Source organism: Enhydra lutris, unplaced genomic scaffold (genome assembly GCF_002288905.1).
Source record: "Enhydra lutris kenyoni isolate GAN:26980312 unplaced genomic scaffold, ASM228890v2 scaffoldscaffold5, whole genome shotgun sequence".
Taxonomy (NCBI): domain Eukaryota; kingdom Metazoa; phylum Chordata; class Mammalia; order Carnivora; family Mustelidae; genus Enhydra; species Enhydra lutris.
In genome coordinates, this window is record NW_019154089.1 from 4,370,248 (window position 1) to 4,393,265 (window position 23,018).

General features: G+C 43.9%; 1 protein-coding gene across 1 annotated transcript in view; it reads left to right on the plus strand.

Moving 5' to 3' along the window:
- LOC111141056 (transient receptor potential cation channel subfamily C member 7) overlaps positions 1 to 23,018 on the plus strand; it is a 166,063-nt gene that overhangs the window by 113,120 nt on the left and 29,925 nt on the right. The window contains exons 6-7 of the mRNA XM_022493385.1: positions 7,124 to 7,340; positions 19,298 to 19,531. Coding sequence (XP_022349093.1) covers positions 7,124 to 7,340; positions 19,298 to 19,531 — 451 coding nt within the window. The remainder of the gene's footprint in view (positions 1 to 7,123; positions 7,341 to 19,297; positions 19,532 to 23,018) is intronic.

Sequence of the window (23,018 nt, forward strand, 5' to 3'; positions counted from 1 at the left end):
TACCATAGAGACAGGTTAGGACTCCTTATGTAAAATGGGTCTTAAAAAGTCCTCAAACAGTATTTGTGGTGTTCAACTTTACATCTACTGAAGATTTTGTTTCTTTGACAGTCTGCCATGCCATGGATTTCTAAATCAGAATTCCCCAAATGATACACATGTAAATGAAGGCAATTTTTTCTGTCTTTCATTATGAGCTGAAGAAAGTACAGTGAGTAAAACAAGCCTAACCAGATTTAAAGCTGGGTTAGAGCAGGTCACTGGTTCTAGGCACAGGTTTTCACACTGGAAATACGTCCTTGACTTCATCCAAAGTCTCAATGGATAGGGACACTCACCTCCATACTCTAGGAGCCCCAAACTACTTTTAGGACAGTCACTCATTAAAATAATAGCCACTTGGTAGAGAAAACAATGACAATCCTCACTTTTGTTTTTAAAACCAAATGTGACAGCTACCAGAAAAGTGGGACTAGCCAATACCAGCAAACTGGTTTACCTCCGCCTGCCTGGTCGCCTAGGGAAATATTCAGGAAGAAATGATATTCCAGTTGTTGACTAAATTTTTCAGATTTTCAGTAGTTCTAAGAAGAATCATCTTGGCCACTATCATGCAGATGTGATGGCACCCCCCCCCAAAAAATTGCATGGGAGGGGGAGGGAGGACTTTCTTGGGGTCCAGTAAATCCAGGAGACTGATGCCACCATGAAACATAGGGGTCACACTGACAGTAGTCTTTTAGAACATTCTGGAAGAAATGTTTGCAAGAACATTTAGCCCAATGGCTGAGATTTCCTCTCCTCTGTTCAGATATATGTCTTTTTGACATTTGGTGCTCACAGAGCTCCCAGTAAAAAAGTTAAAAAGAGCACTACAGATAAATATAGGCTGGCCATTAAGCCGCTTGTGCCTTCTGAGTACTTTTTAGGCTGTAAGTCTGAGTTCAACACATTGGAGGGTATGTCCACGTTGGAATGACAAGTCTTAGTCTATGGCATGAGATCATTCTTGGTGGCACTGCTTATTCTGAGGGAAGATTCCCTCCTTAAGGAGGGAAACTTTAGTTGTCAAAGTTGCTCTGAAGCAGCCACAGGACAGATAAAAACAGCCAAGATATTTTTAGTCTTTCCTTTCACCACTACAAAAGAAATCTTTTCAAGTTTGGCAAAGATATTATATACTGGGGATTATAAAGGGTCACATCTTCCATGTGAAGAAACTACCCCTCTCCAAAGGCTCCTGAGGCCCAGAATACAAGGTCCTCCCAAGGAAAGGGGCACAGTAGAGAAATCTGTTAATGTGCTAGCCTCCCTTCTCCCAAGGGATCACTTTATACCTGTGTAATACAACTATGAAAAAGCCAGTGTCATCCCAGGAGCTTCATATTCTAACCACCTTATGACACCTGCCTCAAAGAAAGTAGAACTTGATATTCTTTTCTTAATGTTTTCATAAAAACATCATCAACCAGCTAACATCCAACAATGTCTAACAAATGTTGAAGTTTCTGTTTCCAACTTAATGGTCCACTTATTGAATAGTTGTTCTCCTGATTTAGGGACCCCTAGAAAGACCAAAATTACTTGATTGGCCTGCCAAAATGATGTCGTTTATTTCCCGTTGAATCCCCATAGCTGTCAATTCTACTTTTATTTAAATTTCTGAGGGTCCCTGAGAAAGACAGCTAAATAAGGAGAGGATAAGGTCAAGGATGTCAACAGAAGTTGACAGCTTACTAATACGGTGGCTGAAGAGGGTATCCAAGTCATACATGTGTACATAAGATAACAAAGGCTGGTCTGGCTCTTGGAACAGGCCTGTCAAGGTCTATAAAGTGAACAGTGATATTTTTCTATTATTTCTCAACATGGCTGAGGTCATGCAGCCCACTGGGAAGCTGGTGAGTTCTCTCCTCATGGCTGCTATCAGGTAGATCTTTACCCACAGAGCTCTTTATCCTCTCAAGGAGAGCTCTGATGTCAAAGGACCTTTATGGCTCAATGCCCTTTTGCACCCTTTGTTATTCCATTCTGATTCATACTTTAGGTTGTTTGCCTATTAAAATCTGAGACCTGAAAGAGTTAATAGCAATCCTTATGGGCTCAAATGGGGTCTCTACAGTGGGTCGGATCAAGGAGGAAGTCAGCATGGTAAAAGTATTGAGCAACAACACAAATTCTAATTATAAAGGTGTGAGAGGTGAAACTGATTTCCTCCATGACATTAACCTTGATGGCTCAATTATCCTTATAACTCAGTCCCAGGACTCAGGCAGGGAGAGCTGTAAATAGCTTCAGCCTACTACCTGGTATCTTTGCAGGGTACAAGCCCTCAGTTCATATACGGCCACATAACTCTCAGATGAAGAATGCCAAAGTGTCAGTTACCACACCCCAGCCCCTAAGCCCTGTGCCAAACAAAACACCTCATGAGGAGGTAGAGGAACTCTGCAGCTTTGGAAGATCCCTGCTTTGCCTTGTCAGAGTTGAAATGATTTGAAACAAGGGTCCTCACACCATGCAATCCAAGGCCGACCAGGAGAAGACAATGCCTCCAAAGGCCTGTGTGTCCCCCTCATCTGCTTCTACCAGAGAGCACAAGATTAAATACAATCATGCTGTAATTTTTGAAGCATAGTCATGGAGGGGAAATTCATGACAGGAAATAGAGCATATTTTGCTCTTATGTTAACAAAAGCATCTGCCCTCAAATCCAAAAGGAAAGTCCATCACCTGCCACCCTGCTGGGACAGGAGTTAGGAGTACTAGAAGGCTGATTGCTTCTATCGGAGCCCAGTCTAAGCACTGTGACATTCTCTCCCCAACTCTCCATCGATTTCCTAGCACAGGCGATGGCCTGCATCTCTCTCCACCAGAAAATCAGCAACTTTGAAAGGACCAACTCTGCCGGCTTATTTATTCTATCCCCTCCAGGGCCCAGGATCATGGTGCATACAGACAGCACCCCAAAGGCTCACGGCAGAAGTGCATTAGGACTCTGTGTAGCTCCAACTTTCCAGAGCCTTGCCTATTAGCTTTAAAAGAGCCAGGTGGGTTTCTTTTATGTTCCCCCTTAGGAATATTGTCTGAGGCTCTCTGGTGCCACATAGTAAGTGCTTCCTGTGTGCCAGGAGCTGCTGTTTTATGCATATTATTCATTTCTTTCATCAACCCTATGTGAAAAGTTATATTTTATCCCCATTTTACAGATGAAGAAAATAAGACATAAAGGGACTAAATGCCACAAACTATGGAACTGTGATTTAAACCCAAGATCTCTAGCTCAAGAGACCTGACCTTAACCATTGTACAAGCGTGTGTACACGTGCACACGCATACACACACACACATGCATGCACACCTGCCCTTCTACCCTTTCTAATCCATCAGCAGCATTATAACCTTCAATGCTGAATGTAAGCATCTTAACTGCTGACTACTTCACTTTGCAATGGACTTGGTTCAGAAATTTAGAGGTGGCAGGACTTTCCCAGAAAGGAGGAGTCAAAAACAAGACTGACAAACTGTATTCTTTCCCGAGAAACCCTACCTTCAAGTGTCCACTATCACTTAGCACCTCTTCAGCCCATGGGACAAAGGATGGATTCCCATGGCAATGTGAGAACGCCCAGATTAGAGACACCCAGTGAACATCCTCCTGCCTTAAAGAACGGAATATCGCTGAGCCCTACATTAGACATTTCGAGTAAGAATTTTACAGGAAGCATACGGTGAAACCCACCCCTAATTTAACCAGGATCTCTAACATTTAAGAACCACTCTGGCCTTGACGATGTGCATGTTTTTTTCTTGGAGCACCTGATCCAAAGCTTGCCGCCGTTCCACTTTCCAACTTCTACACTGAGCCCTTCCTCGAGGCCACTGGCACCTGGTGGCAAGTGAGGGTGGCATCTGGGGATACGAGACTGCGGAGACAGGGTGGAAACACTCTCTGGGTGCTCTCCTGCAGATACGACCTACCTCACAGGCATGCAGCCACCAGGTCCCCATTTAGAAGCTTACACTCATGGTAAGGGCTAAGAGCCCAGCAGCAGGAAACACAGAGGTGTGCTAACCAGTAAAAGGTCACCTCTGATCTATTTGTTTACAGCTAATTCAAGAGCACTACTTAGTTGCTGTCATATTCACATATTTCCCAGGAGGTTTGGGGTGAGCTAGACACTGAGGTACTACAAGCCTGCATTTCTAGATAACCAGTTCTCTGCTCATACGGTCCAAGGAATGACGGAAGTGCTTTAGCCCATTGTCCAGACTCACCAGTTTTGCACTGGTGAGCAAAGAGCAGAGCAGGCCAAGGTCTACATCTCCCAAAGCTCTACTGTCTTTTTTTACACTGAACGTTGTTCCTTGACCCAGCTTTAGTGATTCCCCAGCTAAGAGCTGCTGGCATATATTGGCTGACTTTTCTCCTTTCTTTTAGCTTACCTGGTGGCCTTGTAAAAGAAGGAAGTTTTCCGCGGGTGTAATTTGTTTCAAAAATTATTTTTGTGAGACAAAAAGGAAATATCACCCCCCCCCAAAAAAAGGGAAAAGAAAAGAAAGAAAGCCATTGAAATGATTTGATCTCAAATGAACTTTGTCCAAGTTTGACCAATTAAAAAGAAGTCTTGGAACACTACATCAAAAACTAATGACATACTGTATGGTGACTAACCTAACGTAATAAATAATAATGATTTAAAAAAAAAAAGGAATCTTCAAGCCCAGAAGAAGAGGAAGAAAGGCGCACTACTACCTAACCTCGCTTTCCTCCCTAAGGCCCAGATCAAGTGGGAACTGAACCCAGGGTCACTTTCCACGGGACCATAGGGCCTTATCAGGGTTTTGTGGTACCTCTGCAGTAGATACAGTAATTTTTACAGACTCCACTTCTGCCAGACAATAACAACTTGAAGGAGGTAACAGAGAACAGTAAATGCCTCAAACCACATCTTCTGGGGAATCCCAAGGCCAGCTCAGGTTCAGCTGCATCAGCTGCCTCCTGTGGGTGAGGAGGAGGAGCAGTGTCCCCGTATCCTCACCCAGGTTGTCATCAGAAGATACTACGTAGAGCTCACTGATAAAGGACGGGAAACCCGGCCACCAGTCCCTTAAGATTTGGGTCCATCTCCATGGTCCCCAGCTTTTTCTGACAATTGTGGGACTCTGCTGGGATACACAAGATCTGACATCCCTTTCCTTCTGCTCAGCCTTCCCGACTCCCCAACCCATGGTCAGTTCCACCTTCCCTCGCCTCTCACCACTACCCCAACTAGGACACGGTGACGAGACAGGAAGCAGGGACTATTTAAGGATGTCTCCTGGGTACACCAGCAACCTGGCTGGGAAATGGGGCTTCAAGATTCAAACGCAGTCATCTAAAATGTTGAAAAATTCAAACTAACAGTTTGATATATAAATCAAAATGAGACATGGTTGAATTCAGTTTTCTTACTTAATTTATGTGAGATGTTTTATTTGTCCTTACATTTGACCTGTGCATTCTGAATTTAATGTATCTACCTATGGCCAGAATGAATCTATGATCCAATTTTGTAGATAATGAAGTCAAACATCACAAAGAAGGGCCATTTATAAAATGTCTGTAGGCTCCATGGTTTTCAGGTAACTAGAATTTCAGGATTTGGGGCACTAGCTTTAGTGCCATATGACATCTAACAATGCAAATGAACTGAAATGAGTTTTTTCCAGCATAGTAGGGATTCCTAATGTCTAGACCTGAGATGTTGGGTTTTTGAAAATATATATATATGTATATAGATATATACATATACATTTAATTATCACTTTTTTAATTTCAATAGGTTCTACGGTATTAGAATCATAATAAACCATGTTACACTAACAATCAGTATAATTAAAGTGGACGATTACCATGCTGAAGCATATTCAAAGAACATTATCAAGCATTGGACATATAAATATTACATTGAATACAGTCATAATTAGGGAAATTTTACCTGCAAAAATCCCTGTAAATTGATCACCTACTAAATGACATTTCACTCTAGGACTCCTGAATGAGGCCGAATGTGAACATCAATTAACCAGACAGTGGCTACAGGTGAACATCTGCTCTAGAGAAGGAACTTTTCTGGGCTTCAGAAAAGGTTTCCCTCTGCTCTCTTCTGATTAGTGTACCAGGGTGAGGGGTAGAATTTGGTGCCTAGGTGCAAGTGATAGCTGTGTCCTAGAAGGGACTCATATGAGCTCATTAACAAGGGTCAAAAGACTCATTGGATGGCCCACAGTTTAGTCCTCAAAGACCAAGGTAGCCTTGGGATGGCACACCAGGGCCAAAGAAGATATGGCTAATACTTGCTCCCTAACGGGGCATCTTCTGGATCATTTCAGGCTCACACAGAACAACCACACAAGTCAATTATGCACCAGAGCCACAAGGGAAACCTCAGTAAGTTTCAGAGTAGTATCAAAGAGGCTATGATCTACACACATGCAGCAACGAAAAAGGAATTTTTCAAAGTATGAGGAAAAAGTCCTCTACATCTGGACATTAACCTGTGATTTAAAAATGAAATCCAAAGGGAAACTGTAAAATATTGATAACTGAACATCAATGAATATATCACCTGTCAAAATTTCTTGGAATATGGCTAAAGCAGAGGGAACTGTAAAGCTTTAATTTACCAACATATAAGAAATAATGAAAACAAATCATAGAAAAAACAAAACTCAGGAAAATGGACCAAAGAGCAATAGAGCATAGCCAACATGTGTTTTTTTTTAAATTCTGAACTCTACTGAGACTATTCTTTTTCCAGATGTGAATGGCCTAAGACACCTATCACATGGCTGGGAAAAGTCGTGCAGGTCACAGCACGGTAATACATCAGTGTATTCTACTCCTGTTTATACCACTCCCACGAAATTCCTAAATGGGAATAACTGAATTCAACAGGAGATGTACCTGGTTAAGGAGCCACTCACATGAAAGGGCAAGAGAACAGGTTGTCTGAGTTCAGTTAGCAGCTTCTGTCCGTGATGGATTCTCTCGTTAAACTTTGGCAAAGCATTTTAAAGAGAGACCTGTCCCCACCTACAGATGCCAGTTTAATATGTCTTCTACATATTTTGTTTCCAGCTAGGAAGAACCCTGAGGAGCCCCTTCATGAAATTTGTCGCCCATGCAGTTTCTTTTACAATCTTTTTGGGATTGCTAGTTGTGAATGCATCAGACCGCTTTGAAGGCGTTAAAAACCTGCCCAACGAAACCTTCACAGACCACCCGAAACAGATCTTCAGAGTGAAAACCACACAATTCTCCTGGACAGAAATGCTCATCATGAAGTGGGTCTTAGGTAAGCACTCTGTCCTTTATTCTCTCCTCCCCTACTAATAATAGGACATAATTAAACTCTGATTTCTGAACCTCTCCATCTCCTCTTGAGCACACTCTGGCAGTCAAAATGGTGAGCAGATGACCAACAGAGAAGGCAGAGTCAGCTTCTACATATGCTGGTGTATCCGAGGCATGGGCCTTTAACAGGAATCCCAATTTTGGAAGGAGATGTTTGGAGGAAATTTGCTATGTGCTTTCCATTACACATGTATTGAAAATGTTTGTAAGGCAGCCTTGCATGGGAAAACATATTTTGATCATTTAACTACAGTCTACCAGAGGCCTTAGGAAATCAAGGTCTGCTTCCAGAAAACAGTATAAAATTGCATAGCTTAAATGATATTTTTTATCACTGAATACTAATGTATAGTAGAATGTAGATGATAAACAGAAATCTAAGAAGCTAGGGGAGCTACACTTTCTCATTATTTGTGTTAAGGAACACCATGAAGCCGTGACATTCCTTTTTGTGGTAATGCTCTATGCGGCCAAAGTCTGCCACTACAAGTGCCGAGGAAATTTTCCCGATTTCCCCACTGTCTAGCTAAGAAAGAACATCCCTCTTTTATCCACTTTATAAGAACTATTATGAAGAGGAACAAACAAGATAAACTAAAATGGTAAAAGCTAAAACTGTACAGGCAAAATGGGATACAGGCTTTTCTAAAACTAAAAACTGCAAAACTATTTGGTAGGAAAAAATCAGACTTGGTGGGAAAAAAATGAAAAACTGTATAAGTTAACATTGGTGACACTGCACATAACTAAAACCTGATCAATAGATTACAATATGTACACCAAAAAGATATGAATGTGATGAGAATGTTTTGAACAAAACAAAACTGAAAAGAGAACTGAAAAATGTTAATTCTGGAGTATCAAGATGTACTCTACTAATTAAACTGCCCTAATGGTACGTACCTCAGATTTTGCTTTCTTCACAAAAATTCAATAATGGTATAATTTTCACTAGGTTTATGTTAATAAACACTGAGCACTGAGTCAAAATGTACACAGGGTCACAGTGTCTGTGCCATCAAGCAACAAAATCACAAAAGAACAAGTACTCGAAAATGGCACAACACATGGCCCACTGCAGTTAAATGAGAGAGCCTAAGAGAGCCACAACGGTTGAACCGTGTGAGAACATCCTAGATGCCCAAGCTGAGAGCAAGGGGGCCTATGGTCTCTGAGGTGGGTCTCTAAATAGGAAGAGGGAGATGAGAAGGATGGTTTGATCCAGAGGAAAGAAGCAGGAGAGCATGCTTCCCACAGGCTTTTCATCAACCAGCCAGTCTCTGACCAGAGGCTCACTTAGGAAAGTCACTGGCACTAAAGTTGTAAGGAGACATTAAAGCCTGTGGCGGAGTGACTTCTGGTGGCCTGACTTTCACAGTTCAGGATCTACCCTAATCCTAACACTGCAGGGGATGGAAAGTTTGTACGGCCCCAAATCCATATGTGAAAACCCTAACCCCGATGTGACGGTCTTAGGAGGTAGGTCCTAGGGGAGGGGATTAGGTCATGAGGACAGAATGCTCATGAATGGGATAGTGCCCTTACAGAAGAGCCTCGGGGAGAACTCGTGTGTGTGCTCTCTCTCTCTCTCTCTCTCTTTCTCTTGGCCATGTGAGGGTACAACAAGCAGTCTGTAACCCACAAGAGGGCTCTCACCAGAACCCAAATACGCTGGCATCCCGATTTCAGACCTCCAACCTCCAAAACTGTGAGAAATCAATTTCTCTTGTCTACAAGCCACTCGGCCTGTGGTATGTTGCTAGAGCAGCCCAAACTGACTACGACACAGATTAAAACAAAACAAAACAAAACACCCATAACTCACACGTTGGGCTTATGGATAAAAACATAAGAGTATTTATGGCCCCATCACTCACCCACCACATTTCCCCATCCAGCCCCCAGGGAGGAGACTGTGGTGAGTGCAACCACACTTGCCCTGAGTGAGAGAGCTATGCCATGTCCATGGCTCTTACTGAAGCAGACTTCCTCTTGACCCCTATTTCTCTTCCTGGATGTCAGAGCACTATTCCAGGAGGAAGCATTTCTCTCCAGCTGCAGAGGACCCAATGTCTATAGCCTGGTCCCAGGTCCCGCCCATCAAAACACAGCTGAGTTTTTAAGACCCTTAGATGAAAAGTAGGGAGGAGGAAGGGTTTATTTCTCATTGACCTATTTCCTGGTATATTTCGGATGGAAGAAAGATTCTAATTACTTTTTCTTATTTAGGTAAATTTTCAAGCGTTTTATTATGAATCATTTTAAGAAATATGCAAAAATCAAGATAAGAGTACAATAAATCCCATAAACCAATCTCTCATGCTCAAAAATTAGCAAGTCATGGCTAATCTTTGTGTCATCTATGGCTTCCCCAGTTCCCTTCCCCCAACATGTAGCATTCTAAAGCTAATCTCAGATATCATATTTCACCCATAAACATTTTTATGTGTATCACTAAAAGATAAGTTATTTTTCTTTTTTCCAATGTTTTTTTCTCTCTGTGCTTCAGGTTCATGATAATTTTTCTGCATTGTCTGTGATTTTAATCCCTAACCAGTGAATTTTTCCTTTCAGATATTATATTTTTCAATGCTTGAAATTCCATTTGGCCCTCTTTTTATCTTTTCATTTCCTTCTTCATGAAGCTTGCATTTTCCTTTAAATCCATAAACATACGGTGCATACTTACAGTAACTGTTATAAAATCCTTAACTCCTAATTCCATCATCTCTGTCATTTCTGGGTTACCTTCTTCTATCTAATCTCTCTCCTGACATGGATCACATGTGCCTCGGTGGGTTAGTCATTTCTGACTGAATGACAGGCACTTCCTAGGTTATGCTGTTGAACATCCAGACTTTGTTGTCTTCCTTGGAAGAGCATTTGGCTTTACACTGACAAGCTGTTAAATTACCTGCAGATGATTACAGGGCTTTTCTTTCTTTCCTTTTTTTTTTTTTTTAAGATTTTATTTATTTATCTGACAGAGAGAGAGAGACAGCGAGAGAGGGAACACAAGCAGGAGCAGTGGGAGAGGGATAAGCATGCTCTCCGCTGAGCAGGGAGCCCCATGCGGGGTGGCTCAATCCCAGGACCCTGAGATGATGGCCTGAGCTGAAGGCAGAGGCTTAACCCACTGAGGCACCCAGGCGCCCCCAGTCTCTGTCTCTTTAACTCTGTGAGACTGCCTTTCATGCTTCTGGGATTCCACTCCATGCACTACAGACTGGAATGTGTCTCCATAAAGAAAGACCTGATGTTCAAGCGGCTTACCTTGCTGAAGGAATATCTGTTTTCAGTGCCTGAGGATGGTTTCTTTTTTTCTTTTTCTCTTTTTCAGTTTATTACCCATCATGGCTGGTAACAGAAACCAGAACTTCTTTTCTAAAACAGAACCACAAATGTAAAAGAAAGTTAATGATTTTTTCATACCTCCAAATTTCTAGTTAGTACTCCAATTTCTCTGATTGAAGAGACTAGGTGGATAATGACCTGTGTAGCCTGCTTTCTCTCTTCCTTCAGGTCTCTGTTCAAAGTTTACCTTCTCAAAAGAGCTCAGCAGTAGGAACATGCATTCCCATCTCCCTACTCTAACAAGATGAAATCTGATCAGAGACCTAAAAGAAGAGAGGAAGAAAGCTTTGTACACATCTGGGTGAAAAGCATTCCAGACAGAAGGATCAGTATGTGTTAAAGGCTTGGATTCAGGGAAACTGGTGAGGCTGAAGTGTAATGAATAAGGAGGAGAGAACAGAGATGAACTCAGACGGGTAGGCAGAGCTGGATCACACAAGGCCTTTCAGGCCATGGTACACAATTTTTATTTTATTCTGACTGTGATAAGAAACCACTGGAAGGTTCTGAGCACAGAAGTGACATCATATGACTGAAGTTGTTAATGACTTGCTGGCTGCTATGTACAAGACAGAGAAGTCAGGAACAAGAACAGAAGCAAGGAGACCAGTCAGGAGGCCACTACAGTAATGCAGATAGGAAATGGTTTGTTTTGAGGAGGTGGTACATCGTGATTTACATTCTGTAAAATCAATAATATTTACTATCAGACTTGGTGTAGGGTATGAGAGAGAGAGAGAGAGCAGTTAAGGAAAATTCCATGTGTTTTAGCTCAAGTGATGGTATGCTAGAGTCTTTTACACCAACAGAGAAGACCAGGGGAGGAGCAGTTCAGAGAGGAAGGAGAGAAGGAAATCAAGAGTTCTGTTTGACACCTATTAGATGTCCAAGTGGAAATGTCAAGCAGCACTTGGATATGCATGTCTGAAGTCCATAAGCACATAAGGAGAGGCTGGGGCTGAAGACAAGTATGAGCATGACAGCGTACTTAACGTAAATTAAGTGTGCAATCACCCCAACTGCGAATGTGGTCAGACAAACTGAGGACCAAGTCCTGAGGCACAAGGATACTTAAGGACAGAAAGATGAGAAGTCTCCAGTGAAGATTATGTAAGAGAAGAGCCAGGAGAGTGGTGTTGAAGGCAATCAAAGTAACTGGGTCGAGAACCAGGGAGTGATGACTTCCAAAGAATGCTGACAGATCAGCTAACATGAGGCCTGAGACCTCACCACTGAATCTGGAAGCTAAGTTCCTGAGTAGCCACAGGGGACGAGATCCAGGACACAGGTGGAGGACCCGGCCTTAGCAGGACTGTGGACTCTCACCCACTGTACCGGGAGGGAAGCTGGAGGGGAGGCCACAGAGCAGGGAGCTTGCCAGATACAGTGGGGGAGCAACGTGGAAGTTTTTGGATATTTTTTTTGCTCTCTCAATTATTTTCTCAATATATATTTTCTAGTTATTAGGCATTATACTAAATATCAGGCACTGTGCCAGATACTGGGGAAGCAGCTGTAAAATACAATTAACATTATCTTATCCCTGAATACATTCTGGAGCTCTTTACTTACTACAGGGTAATACTAATCTTTGAGAGAAAGCTCTTGAACACTGTGTGCACTACTGGCACGCCCTGAAGTCTACAGTCTGATCTACCCTCTGCTCAGACATGGAGGGGCTTGAAGTGGCATGAGGCCCCTACTGACAGAATTTTCAAATTCTACTCTGCCAAGCAGACCCTGATCAGCTGGATACAGAGTAGCACGGTCTCTTCTCCAAGAATGTATCATACTCATAAATGAGGGACTATGGACAGATTGATTATAAGAACACTACTACTCCCTCTCTACCAGAAGCTGCCCTAGGGCTGAAAAGAACCTCAGGACCCTTGCACGTCCAACCTGCTCCCTTCATGGATGAAGACCTTGGCCACAAAAAGGTGAATGGCCTTCTCTGGGTGGCCTGCTTCTGTCTTTCCCACCACCAGGCCTCAGTACATTCTCAGGCCAGGAGCTAGAGTGATCCATTTAAAATTCAATCAGGTTTTGTCCCTCTTTGCCTCAAAACTCTTCGGTGGCTTCCCATCTCTCTCAGAGGGACACCAATGCCCTTATAATGGCCTACAATGCCCTCCACCTCTCCACGCCATCTCTGTGACTTCACATCCCACCACTTCCCACCTCACAGCCCCACTGGCTTCCTTGCTGCACACTGTTTCTACCTCAGAGCCTCTGCGGGGGCTGTCCCCACTGCCTGAGTGTTCTTCCCACAGTGCGTGGCTCATTTCCTCACCTCCTCAGGTCCCTGTTCAAAAAATCTTCAAAGTGAGGTCTTTTTAAACCAACCTATTTAAAGCCACAAGTTCCTCCACCCTGACTGTCCTATACCCCAGGCTCCTTTTCTTCCTAACAGTTAACACTGCTAAGCAAACTACATGCTTTCTTTTGTTACCTCCTGTCTCTATTAATATTAACATTTCTGTAATCATATAAATTTGTAGTTGACTCTTTCCATATTTTGTTATCCCTCTCTCCATCTGGCCATGTGGTTTTCCCAATGACCACTTCCAACAGCCACATCATGTGACCATACTCTTATTTCCCCAAGCCTCTCCTCATACTAGGCATGGAGGTTGTTTCTCTTCTACTGTACAGTTCTGTGTAAAGGTCAGACTCACTTAGAAATATATTCTTCCTTCACTCCAGATGCTTTAGTTGATTACCTATAGGATTTACGGAAAATCCTAGATTGTCAATCCAAGAGATTCAAGGATGGGGGTAGTGAGGCACAAGGAGGTTGAGAAGACACACCCAGAGACAGAAGAAAAGCCAGGACACAGTATTAAGGAAAGGAAAAGAAGAGTACGAGAGGAAGTAGGGATAAATTTGCTAGTAGATTTGTTGCACTCTGTAGTGCTGTCAAATGAGCTGCATCGGGAGGACTCTGGAAACCAGGGACCATCACTCCTTGCAGCCTAGAGAACTCCAGGATCAGTTCATACCACAGGAACTCTTTCTTGCCTATATCAGCAGCAACTCTGGGGTAGTTGTAAGAGCTTATAATAAGGCTTTTCAATGGGAGACTGTGGCCCCAGAGACACTCATCAGAGGATGATGTAACATGAGTAGTACCAGAAAGCCGTCAGGCTTGGAGGGCGGGAAGTCTCTGCACAATGCATGCCATTTCTCCATCTAGGAATAGACTCATGTCTGAAGACACATTCTGCACCACTCTTAGAACCTGGCAGTGTTTTCTTAAACAGACTTCCCGGTATTGCCAGTGGAGTGGAGACGTGAATGCCCGGGGTAATAGGAAAATACACTTAAAAGGCTACAGAGAAGAACTTGTGACTGGGTGTCAGGAAACCCAGTCCTGGGACCCTTGGTGTCCCTGCCTGTCTGCGTTTCAGTTTTTACATGTGTAAAATGTGAGGCTCAAGGTCTCCTTCACCCAACCCACCCAGGGTTATAAACTCTTCAAGGGAGGTGCTAAGTCTTAGCTCTAGGATCACACAGTGAAGTTTGGGAAGACTGAACTTATAAAAGCCTATGGGCTGGGTTCCTCACCTAATTCATTCTTTTGATTATTTCCTCACTTAGTCAGATCCATTTTCAAGCAGACGATTCCAGTCAACTTTCCAAAGTTTCTCCCTACAAGTGAGACCAGGCATCTGCTCTGCTTATCACCTTTAGGGACTGTCCAGCCGCTCCGAGTGAAGCCCAGTCTCCCCATCATGGCCTGTAGGAAAGCTACTGAGGGTCTACTGGGCCTTCACTAACCTTCCCTGCTACCAATCTCCAGGCCCACGCCCTGAATCTTGAGCCACACTCAGCCTCTTCAAGTCCCCTGAAAGAGCCCATCCTCCCACACTTCCGCAGCCACTATCTGGAACACTTGGCCAGCCCCTCCGTCACCTGGCTAGCTCCTGCTTCCTCACACCAAGTGTCCCCTCCTCCGTGAATTCACTCTGTCAGTGAACAAATACAAGTTGTTCCAGGAACTCTGCTGACTCTCATGATTATAACACTGACTGCTCTGATCGCTGCATCTCCACAAACAATCCCCATGAAAATGAAACCCCATTTTCATTACAGCATCTGTCACCCAGAAACATTCATGATGGCTTGTGATGCATCTGTCTTCAGAGATAGACTGAGCTTGCTTCATCTTGGTCGTGGTGTCCCCAGAACGGTGGCTGGCTCTGGGTCAGCACTCAACAGTGTCTATTAAGTGGGTGGATGATTTCCCAACCAGGAAGAGTACGCTTGTGCCCAGCAGAGGGCATGGTAGGTGACAGCCCAGCGGAGAGCAAGGGCCCTGCAGTGCCTGTGTGCCTTTGAACAACGTACTTGCCATCTTGGTACACAAGCTTTTCCACTTATAAGGTGGAGATGATTACAGTTTAACCAGCTATCAGACTATGAGAAAGGTTTGCTGTTGCTCAAGTGCTCAGCACAGTGCCTGGCACCTAGCAGGTGTGTAGCACTTGCTAAGTACTAAAATGAAAGAAGAGAAAGAGGGAGAGTTTTGTTCAGAAATGCTTTAATCTATTAATATCATTTTCCTGCCTGGAAAACAACTGAATCCCAAATATGTATGAGGCCCAGATTTGTCACAAAGGACCTGCCACTGAGACAATATTTGGATGTCACAGCTTGAGGGCATATTCTCCCTCCTGTAAGTTCACAGAACACCTCCTTTTGGCCCAATAATGAGAGGCTGACCTGAAAGGACCCACAGGCCTCCCAGGAGGTGGTCTCTGAAGTCTGCTCTGCTGAGGACCGGGGGACAGAGCAGAGGATGCCCTGGGGTCAGGACCACTTAAGGAATGTGCATATTTAAGGCTCACAGGATTCTGAAGGGGGATCCCTGCAGAATAGCATCTGAAGCTGGGATGGGCGGGAACCACCTTTTGAGCTGACAAACTCCATCTCAGCAGCCCTTATGCAGAACCCGCCCAAAAGAAGCTACTCCTTTCCCCCAAGGCTTCCCAGCCCATTTCACTGTCAGCCACCCTCATTAATTATCAGTGACCTTGTCCTCTGGACTCCGGGGGGGGGGGGGGGGGGGCATCCCAGAGTGAAGGGGATTTTGCCTGAAAGAGGCTCCAGTGCCCAGCATCCTTACACCTGAGTCCCTGGGCTCTAAACACTCCTCTGACTGACAAGCTGGAGGCAAGAGACCATCATATTCAGCATGGATAGAAAAGGCTGAACCATCCTCACCCCGCTGGAAGCAAGGGGCCTAATTTCACTCACTAAAGTACTTAATTTCGCTTTTCTTTTTTCATTAAGCATTCCTGCTGTTCAAACCCTTGGGCCCGTGCTACTTCTACTCATGGCCCTAGAATAATTTAAATTAGCTTGGTTGAGTTAATATTTAAATCTACTAAAACTGACAAGGGCATTTGACTATGGAGGAAATGATTTGCAATACCCAATGAGGAGCTACTTACCCTGGTCAAAAAAGTCAGTTTTCTATAAACAATTTGCATTTCAGATTCACAGAGATTTTGGTGCTTGAAATTACCCCAAAACTCCAAGAAAATCAAGGGACTTTTTTAAAGTCACATACCCAGGAAGTGGCCAAAGCTAGAACCTGAACCCAGGGCTTTCTGAATTCAGGCCAGTGACAGCCCTAAGTGATAGCCTGCAGCTGTGCTAGTACCCAGCTAAAAGCACTTCCACTGAGACATCAGGAATTTTAATCTGAGGGTAGCCAAGAGCAATAAACATTACTTCTTCCAGCCCATAATGGTTTTCCTAAAAACATTCCTAAAATATCTATTCGAACTGGCACAATTGAAAGTAATTTCAGTGTTAAGAAAATTATTACTTCACTGAATTACCATACAAATTTTGAAATGGTAAGCTTGAGAAGGGTGTTTTGCAAAGGAAAAAGAAAAAAGGCAAGGTGGGTACTGGGGGTGTCTTGTAAACAAACCTGCAATGTTTTGGGATATTTCCTACTGCACAGCCTCTGATGTGATACAGACATGCAGATCTTAGAAGCTATTTCAAAAAAACAAAGCCACAACCCCTCTAAACAGACGCTCTCAAATTACTTTTCCCCTTTAGAGACACATTTCGTTTCAATTCCTCCTATGTAACAAACCACTTTCACCAAAAAAAGGGAAAACTCTGATTCAAACTGTCCCAGGGCAGAGGAGACACAATCCAGTGTGGCCAGATGGGGGCCTGTGACCAAGTCAGCCATGCTTCTCTGCCCATGACCATTTGTCTGCTCCTAGTATCATCCTCGACTCCAGGCTTTGTAGGCAGCGAAGTCCTCAAAGGCCACTGAATTATAATGTGGTCAGTTGCCAGTGTGCTTGTGTTTGAGGTCTGGAAGAGCACCAGCAAATGGCTGGGGTGGAACTGTTGGGGGACTGTTGGGGAGAGCTGCTCTGCTGAACTCCAGGACATACGGACACAGACAGAGATCACAGGAAGGTGTGACAGCCCAGCTCTGCAGTCTGGACTTTATCTTAGGGTTGAGGAGTATACTGCAGGGGGACGTGACCATGATCCAACCTGTGCTTGAGGAGTAAGGAGAAAGAAGTGAAAACTGAGAGGGCAGGATGGATCTGGGAGCCCACCAGAGGAGGATCTGCAGAATTGCAGTGATCCACTGGGGACAGTCTGAGGAGTCAGGACTACAAGACAGAGGGTAGTGGGCCACGGGGGGACTAAGAGTTAGGGAGGGATGGGGAGGCCAACTTAGGGTATACTGTATTTCTGGCACTGGCAGGACATCCTCTTAGAACAGTCTCTCTGTATAGTGGAAATTTAGTTTCCAAGCACTTAAGAAAAATCAGAATTTATTTCTCTGCAGGACATCTGAAAGGAAATGAAGGACAAAGATGCAACAGTAGACACCCTTACTCAAGGACAGAAGGGAAAACAAGAATGGTCAAAGCCTTGGAAAGCAACAGCCTTTAAGGGATGGGGTGGAGGGGTGGAGGGTGGAGGATGATGAGTAACAAAGGAGGATGAGGAGGGCCAGTGAGGGAGGTAGAGGATGGGGGAAGGCAAGCCCTCATGTCTGATGCACAGGAGCCAAGGAAGTGCCAAAAGAGGCAGGCAGTGTTAACCTCTGGGGAGTGAGTAGTCACTTAGCCAACCTCTTACTACATTAACTTCCTAAGTATGCAGGCTAAGTGTAGTGCACAGCATGGCTGGGTCTGCATCAGAACTTTCCCAGGTTTGAGTAGCTATAGAAACTGCTTACTATCGTTTACAAAATATTCAGGTTTTTCTACACATCACTGGCTTTGAATCCAATTGTATTTCCTGAAGAGGCAGAATAATAGAGTGGTCAAGAGTACAGACTTCAGGGGCAGACCTTCCAGATTCAAACTCCAGATCTAACTCCTGCCTGAGCACAGTCCAGCTCTCTGTACCTAATGAAACAGTAGCTGTAAAACTGAGATAATAGATGTACTTCCTGTGTTTGCTGCCAAGATTCAGCTGAGTTAATACATACATATGCCAAAGAGTGCCTAGCACATAGGAAGGGCTCAAAATGCTATAGAGTTATTAAGTTTTAATAACCTAAATCATTTCATTTTTAATAATTAAGATAGAGAATAGCAATATAGTGCAAATCATACATAAGCCACATATCTAACTTTCTAGCAGCCTTACAATAAAAATGGTGAAATTACTATTTTATTTAACCCAATTTATCTAAAATATTGTCACTTCAACATGTGATTGATATTTAAAAAACTGAGATATTTTACTTTTTTTAAGTCCTTGATACCTAGTATTTGGTATGTTACACTTACACAGCGCCTCTCATTCAAATGGCCACATTTCAAGGGCTCCATATCCACATGTGACTAATGGCCACCAAACTGACATTGCAGGTACAGATGGATACATACCCAACTGTTACTCTAGGTCACCTCCCACGGCTGGCTTAGAGGTGGGGTGGGGCAACTAGCAACATTTTGTTTACATGCCTCTACATTATTCAATAAGTAGCAATTAAGACTGTAGGTATCTAAAATCCAGGAAGTTACTTTAAAAAGTAAAGAAACAACTCAAAATGAATGCTCACGGAAACAATCACAGAAACATATAAAGTGTTCCAATGTGGGAGTTAGGAGAAGGGGGTTCCAGGTCTTCAGTGGGACCTGCAGAAAGCCCTTTCCCCCCGGACCTCAGTTTCCTTGCATTTTACTTAGAACGGGAGGAGTCCTTAAAGCCCTCTCAATTCTTAAAATGCACAAATACGGGACCCTCTGTTTCTCCTGTATTACCTCCAAGAACCTAAGAGAGGATGAGAACTCTCTCCTCACCTCTGGAGATGGTTTACCCGTAAGCAGAGGGCAGGTGACACGCCTTCAGGCGGCCTGAGAACTGCCTGTTGTTAAATCTGCCTTTGAAGAAGACACGTTTCCGTTTGCAGCTGGCTACGAGCGTTCTCAGTTCTCAGGAGCTCCCACACATTCGTACTCTGGTTCCCTCCCTGCCGCACTGTGGTCACAAACGCCCAGGGAACTGGAAAATGAACCTGAGCTTCTCACTCTCCCGCAGGAATGATTTGGTCCGAATGCAAGGAAATCTGGGAGGAGGGGCCACGCGAGTACGTGCTGCACCTGTGGAACCTGCTGGATTTCGGGATGCTGTCCATCTTCGTGGCATCCTTCACCGCCAGGTTCATGGCCTTCCTGAAGGCCAGCGAGGCCCAGCTGTATGTGGACCAGCACGTGCAGGACGACACGCTGCACAATGTCTCACTTCCGCCGGAAGTTGCCTACTTCACTTATGGTGAGTCGAAGGGCGCTGCTCCACCGCGTCGCGTCCCGCCCCGCCCCGCCCCACCCCGCCCTCCTGGGGCGTGGCCACGGGCGGTAGCACCACTCCACCTGCAGATCCCTTTCCAAAGCGGTCCTGCTCTGGGCAACACAGACAGCTTCCTAAAGCGTGGAATTAAGGACTCTAAGAAATGAATTTTTTGTATGTGTTAAGAAGGATGGATTTGTTTTGGAAAGGTTCTTGGAACGTTTCTGGGAGGTTTTTTGTTTTTTAAATAAAGATCTCTTTTTCTAATAGATTTTATTTATTTATAAGAGAGAGAGAGGGCACAAGCAGGGGGAATGGCAGGCAGAGGGTAAAGTAGGCTCCCCGCTGAGCAAGGAGCCTGATGTGGGACTCGATCCCAGGACCCTGGGATCATGACCTGAGCCGAAGGCAGATGTTTAATTGACTGAGCCACCCAGGCATCCCCAAAGATCTCATTTCTGATGTGAATCCAGGAGCACTAAGAGGAAATGTAGAGATGAAAGAAATGTCCTTCTATACTGGATCCCTGCATTTTGTGCAAAGATGGGCCCTGATTCCCCCATTCAAAAATTCTTTTCTCATGGCCAAAGTAGTTTTTTGGAGATACATTAATTCTTTCAAACCACAAGACCATACAGTATGAGGTAGTAGATTGAAATTTTAGGAAGAGTAAGAGTTGTAGCATCCATTTATTAAGGACTTACTAGATGCCAGGAACTGTATAGACATATACCATAAACTCCAGTCCCTACAAAAGGCCCACAAAAAGGGGTCTTTTCTGTCCCTATTTTACAGATTATGAATGGGTTTCCATGGCAGGGCTCGCAATGTTCTCAGAAATATAGGAATGCCTTGGGTAGCAAGGGATCTTGGCCCAACATGAATTGAAAACCATGCAGAATGGCACAGTGCTTATGTCCCCAGGCTTTGGAGTCACACCTGGATTCAAATCCTACTTCTATAGCTTACTCTGAGTTTACCTAACTTTTTGGAGCCTTTATTTTCTCACACATAAAACCAGGATAATACCCAAGTAAAAAGTTTCTTTTACAGATTAAATAAGATAGTGCATATGAATTTTGCACCATGCTCTGAAAATATTAAGTGTTCACTAAATGGTAACATTTATTATCAATACTGCCTATTGGTTCATTTTCCTGCTCTAGCATTGTACTTTCTGTTCTAAAAGGGAAAGAGAAGTGGGAAGAAGAATACAGATCTCTTTTATCATTACCAGTAGACTAGCTGGACACTTACTAGGCATTTATTAACAACCGCTGCTCCATCATGAAGGGTTTGAGTGTCAAAAGTCCCTGTTAGATGGCTCCAGGAGTCACATGGCTCCTGTGACGTCAGAATGTTCATGGTCAGGTGAAGCCGTGAGCTGCCGGGGGCTGGCCATCTAACACAGCAGTTGAGTGCTATCCGTATTCTATACAGATCATGTACATGTAAATGTGGTAAGGGCACAGCTCCTGAGAAACGAGGAATCTTCTAGTATTACAAACCATTCACTCTTTTTTCGTTGGTTTAGCAAATTCAGATTTGTTAAAGGCCAAATGGATTTGTGTATTTTCCTCTCTGAGCCGTTCAGGGTTCATCAATGAGGAGATGAGAGAATCTTGATACTAAATTGAATAATTTTCTTAATGCCCTGATTCAGCCTGCAGTATTGTCCACTTGTGACTTCCGTTCCTATTAAGGATTGTGTTAAAGTCTCGCCAACTGCAAAGTACTGCACATTGTTGCCCTTGCTTTGAGGTTCACCCTGTGCCCTTGGAGATCTTTTGGCTCAGAGCGGTGGCTTGTGTTGCAGTTGCGGGACAAGAGCGCCCCCTCGTGGCCATCCAGGCCGTGGTGCCTTCCAACCTCAGCTCCTAGGCAGATTCCAGTTTTCCAGGTTGGGATAGGGCAATATTTCTCATGGAAAGAGCGCCAAAAAGAAGAAAATCCCTTCGTCTGAATCATCACACTGCTCTTTGTTTTTACACCCATCGTAACTCTGAAAAACCAGTCCAAGTAGAACACTTTTTCACTAGAAGTCCTGGCCTGGCCACCAGGGTCCAAGAACAGCTAATCTATCTTACTAGATAATAGAAGTGGCTTTATTATGACAGCTGAGGTTTAACATGGTAAGTTATAGGAGGGGAAAAAAAAGAAATTCCTTTTTGGTGTCTCTTTGCCGAAGCCAATTCTTATTTCATATTACCCAAATGTGTTATTTATCCTTGGAGGGTGACAGATATATTGGAAAAACGTAATTTGTTCTCCTTACTTGTCTTTCCTGGACTTCTGAGTTATGATCTTGATGAGAACATAGAGTCTATAATTTTATTGTATTTCCAAATGTAATTTAGAATACACTACATGAAACCTTGTAGCAAAGAGAGGCCTGGCTTCCCTTACTAAAGGTTTCTTGCTGCTCTTTATTATTATAATTGTTTAACACAGTCTAGTCTTGAAGATAAGGGATAAAATCCCTCCTCCATCTCCCTAGGGGTGCCAAGAATTGCTATGTCATCTCCTTGCTATCTGCATTTGCCTGGCTTTGAAAAGGACCCCATACCCCTAATCCAATCTTGAAAATGGCAATAATAAGATCTACTCTACAGGACTGTCGCTAGAATTACAGCTAATGTACGTGTAAGGGCTAATTTCAGTTTCTTGATGTTTCTCAATTTAAGTTTCACTTAGCATTTCTCAACAGGGAGACTCTTGGCTTTTTCAGCAGAGCAGTTTTCATGGTATGCGTCTGTCCGGAGCATTGCAGGTTATTAGCATCTCAGTAATATTCCTGCCCCGGCACTGTGACAACAGCAGATACCCACATACAGTCCCCAAGAATAAAGATGGTGCCCTCACCAGAGAACCCCTGTGTGTCCTGACACGTAGCAGGAGCCTTACTAGTGATGGATGCCATTCCTGGTGCCATAGGAACACTTACTCCACAGCTTTGTTCTGCCGCAGAAATACACTCCAGGCAGATCAGACCCTTCCCCGAGGTCACAAGCAGAAACTCCACAGCCCAAGACAGGTCCCAAGACTCTTGCCATCTGGAACAGAGCTGTCATGGCAAACCTGGATGACCGGTCACCATATTAGAGACCTTCGCTCAAACCCAGAGCAACACTTCCAGACACACGCTGCCCAAGAAACAAAACCCTAGAGCATTTTCTGAGGGAAGACCCTTCAGATTCCTGGCCCCGTGTGGGCTCATGTGTTCTGATTTGTGGCCCATCCAAACCTGTGGTATTTCAGTCAGGCATGTAACAAACATTTAGCAACACCTGCGGTGTGCCAGAGCCTATGCTAAGCACCTTACGTACAGGGTCGTATTTCATCCTCACAACAGCTCTGTGAGATTGATGATATTATCCCCAGTTTACAAATGGAGAAAATCCGGTTCTAAAAGGTTAATTGACTTGGTCGTGATCATACGGCCTCTGAGTAAAAAGGCCACTGTCAAGCCCGG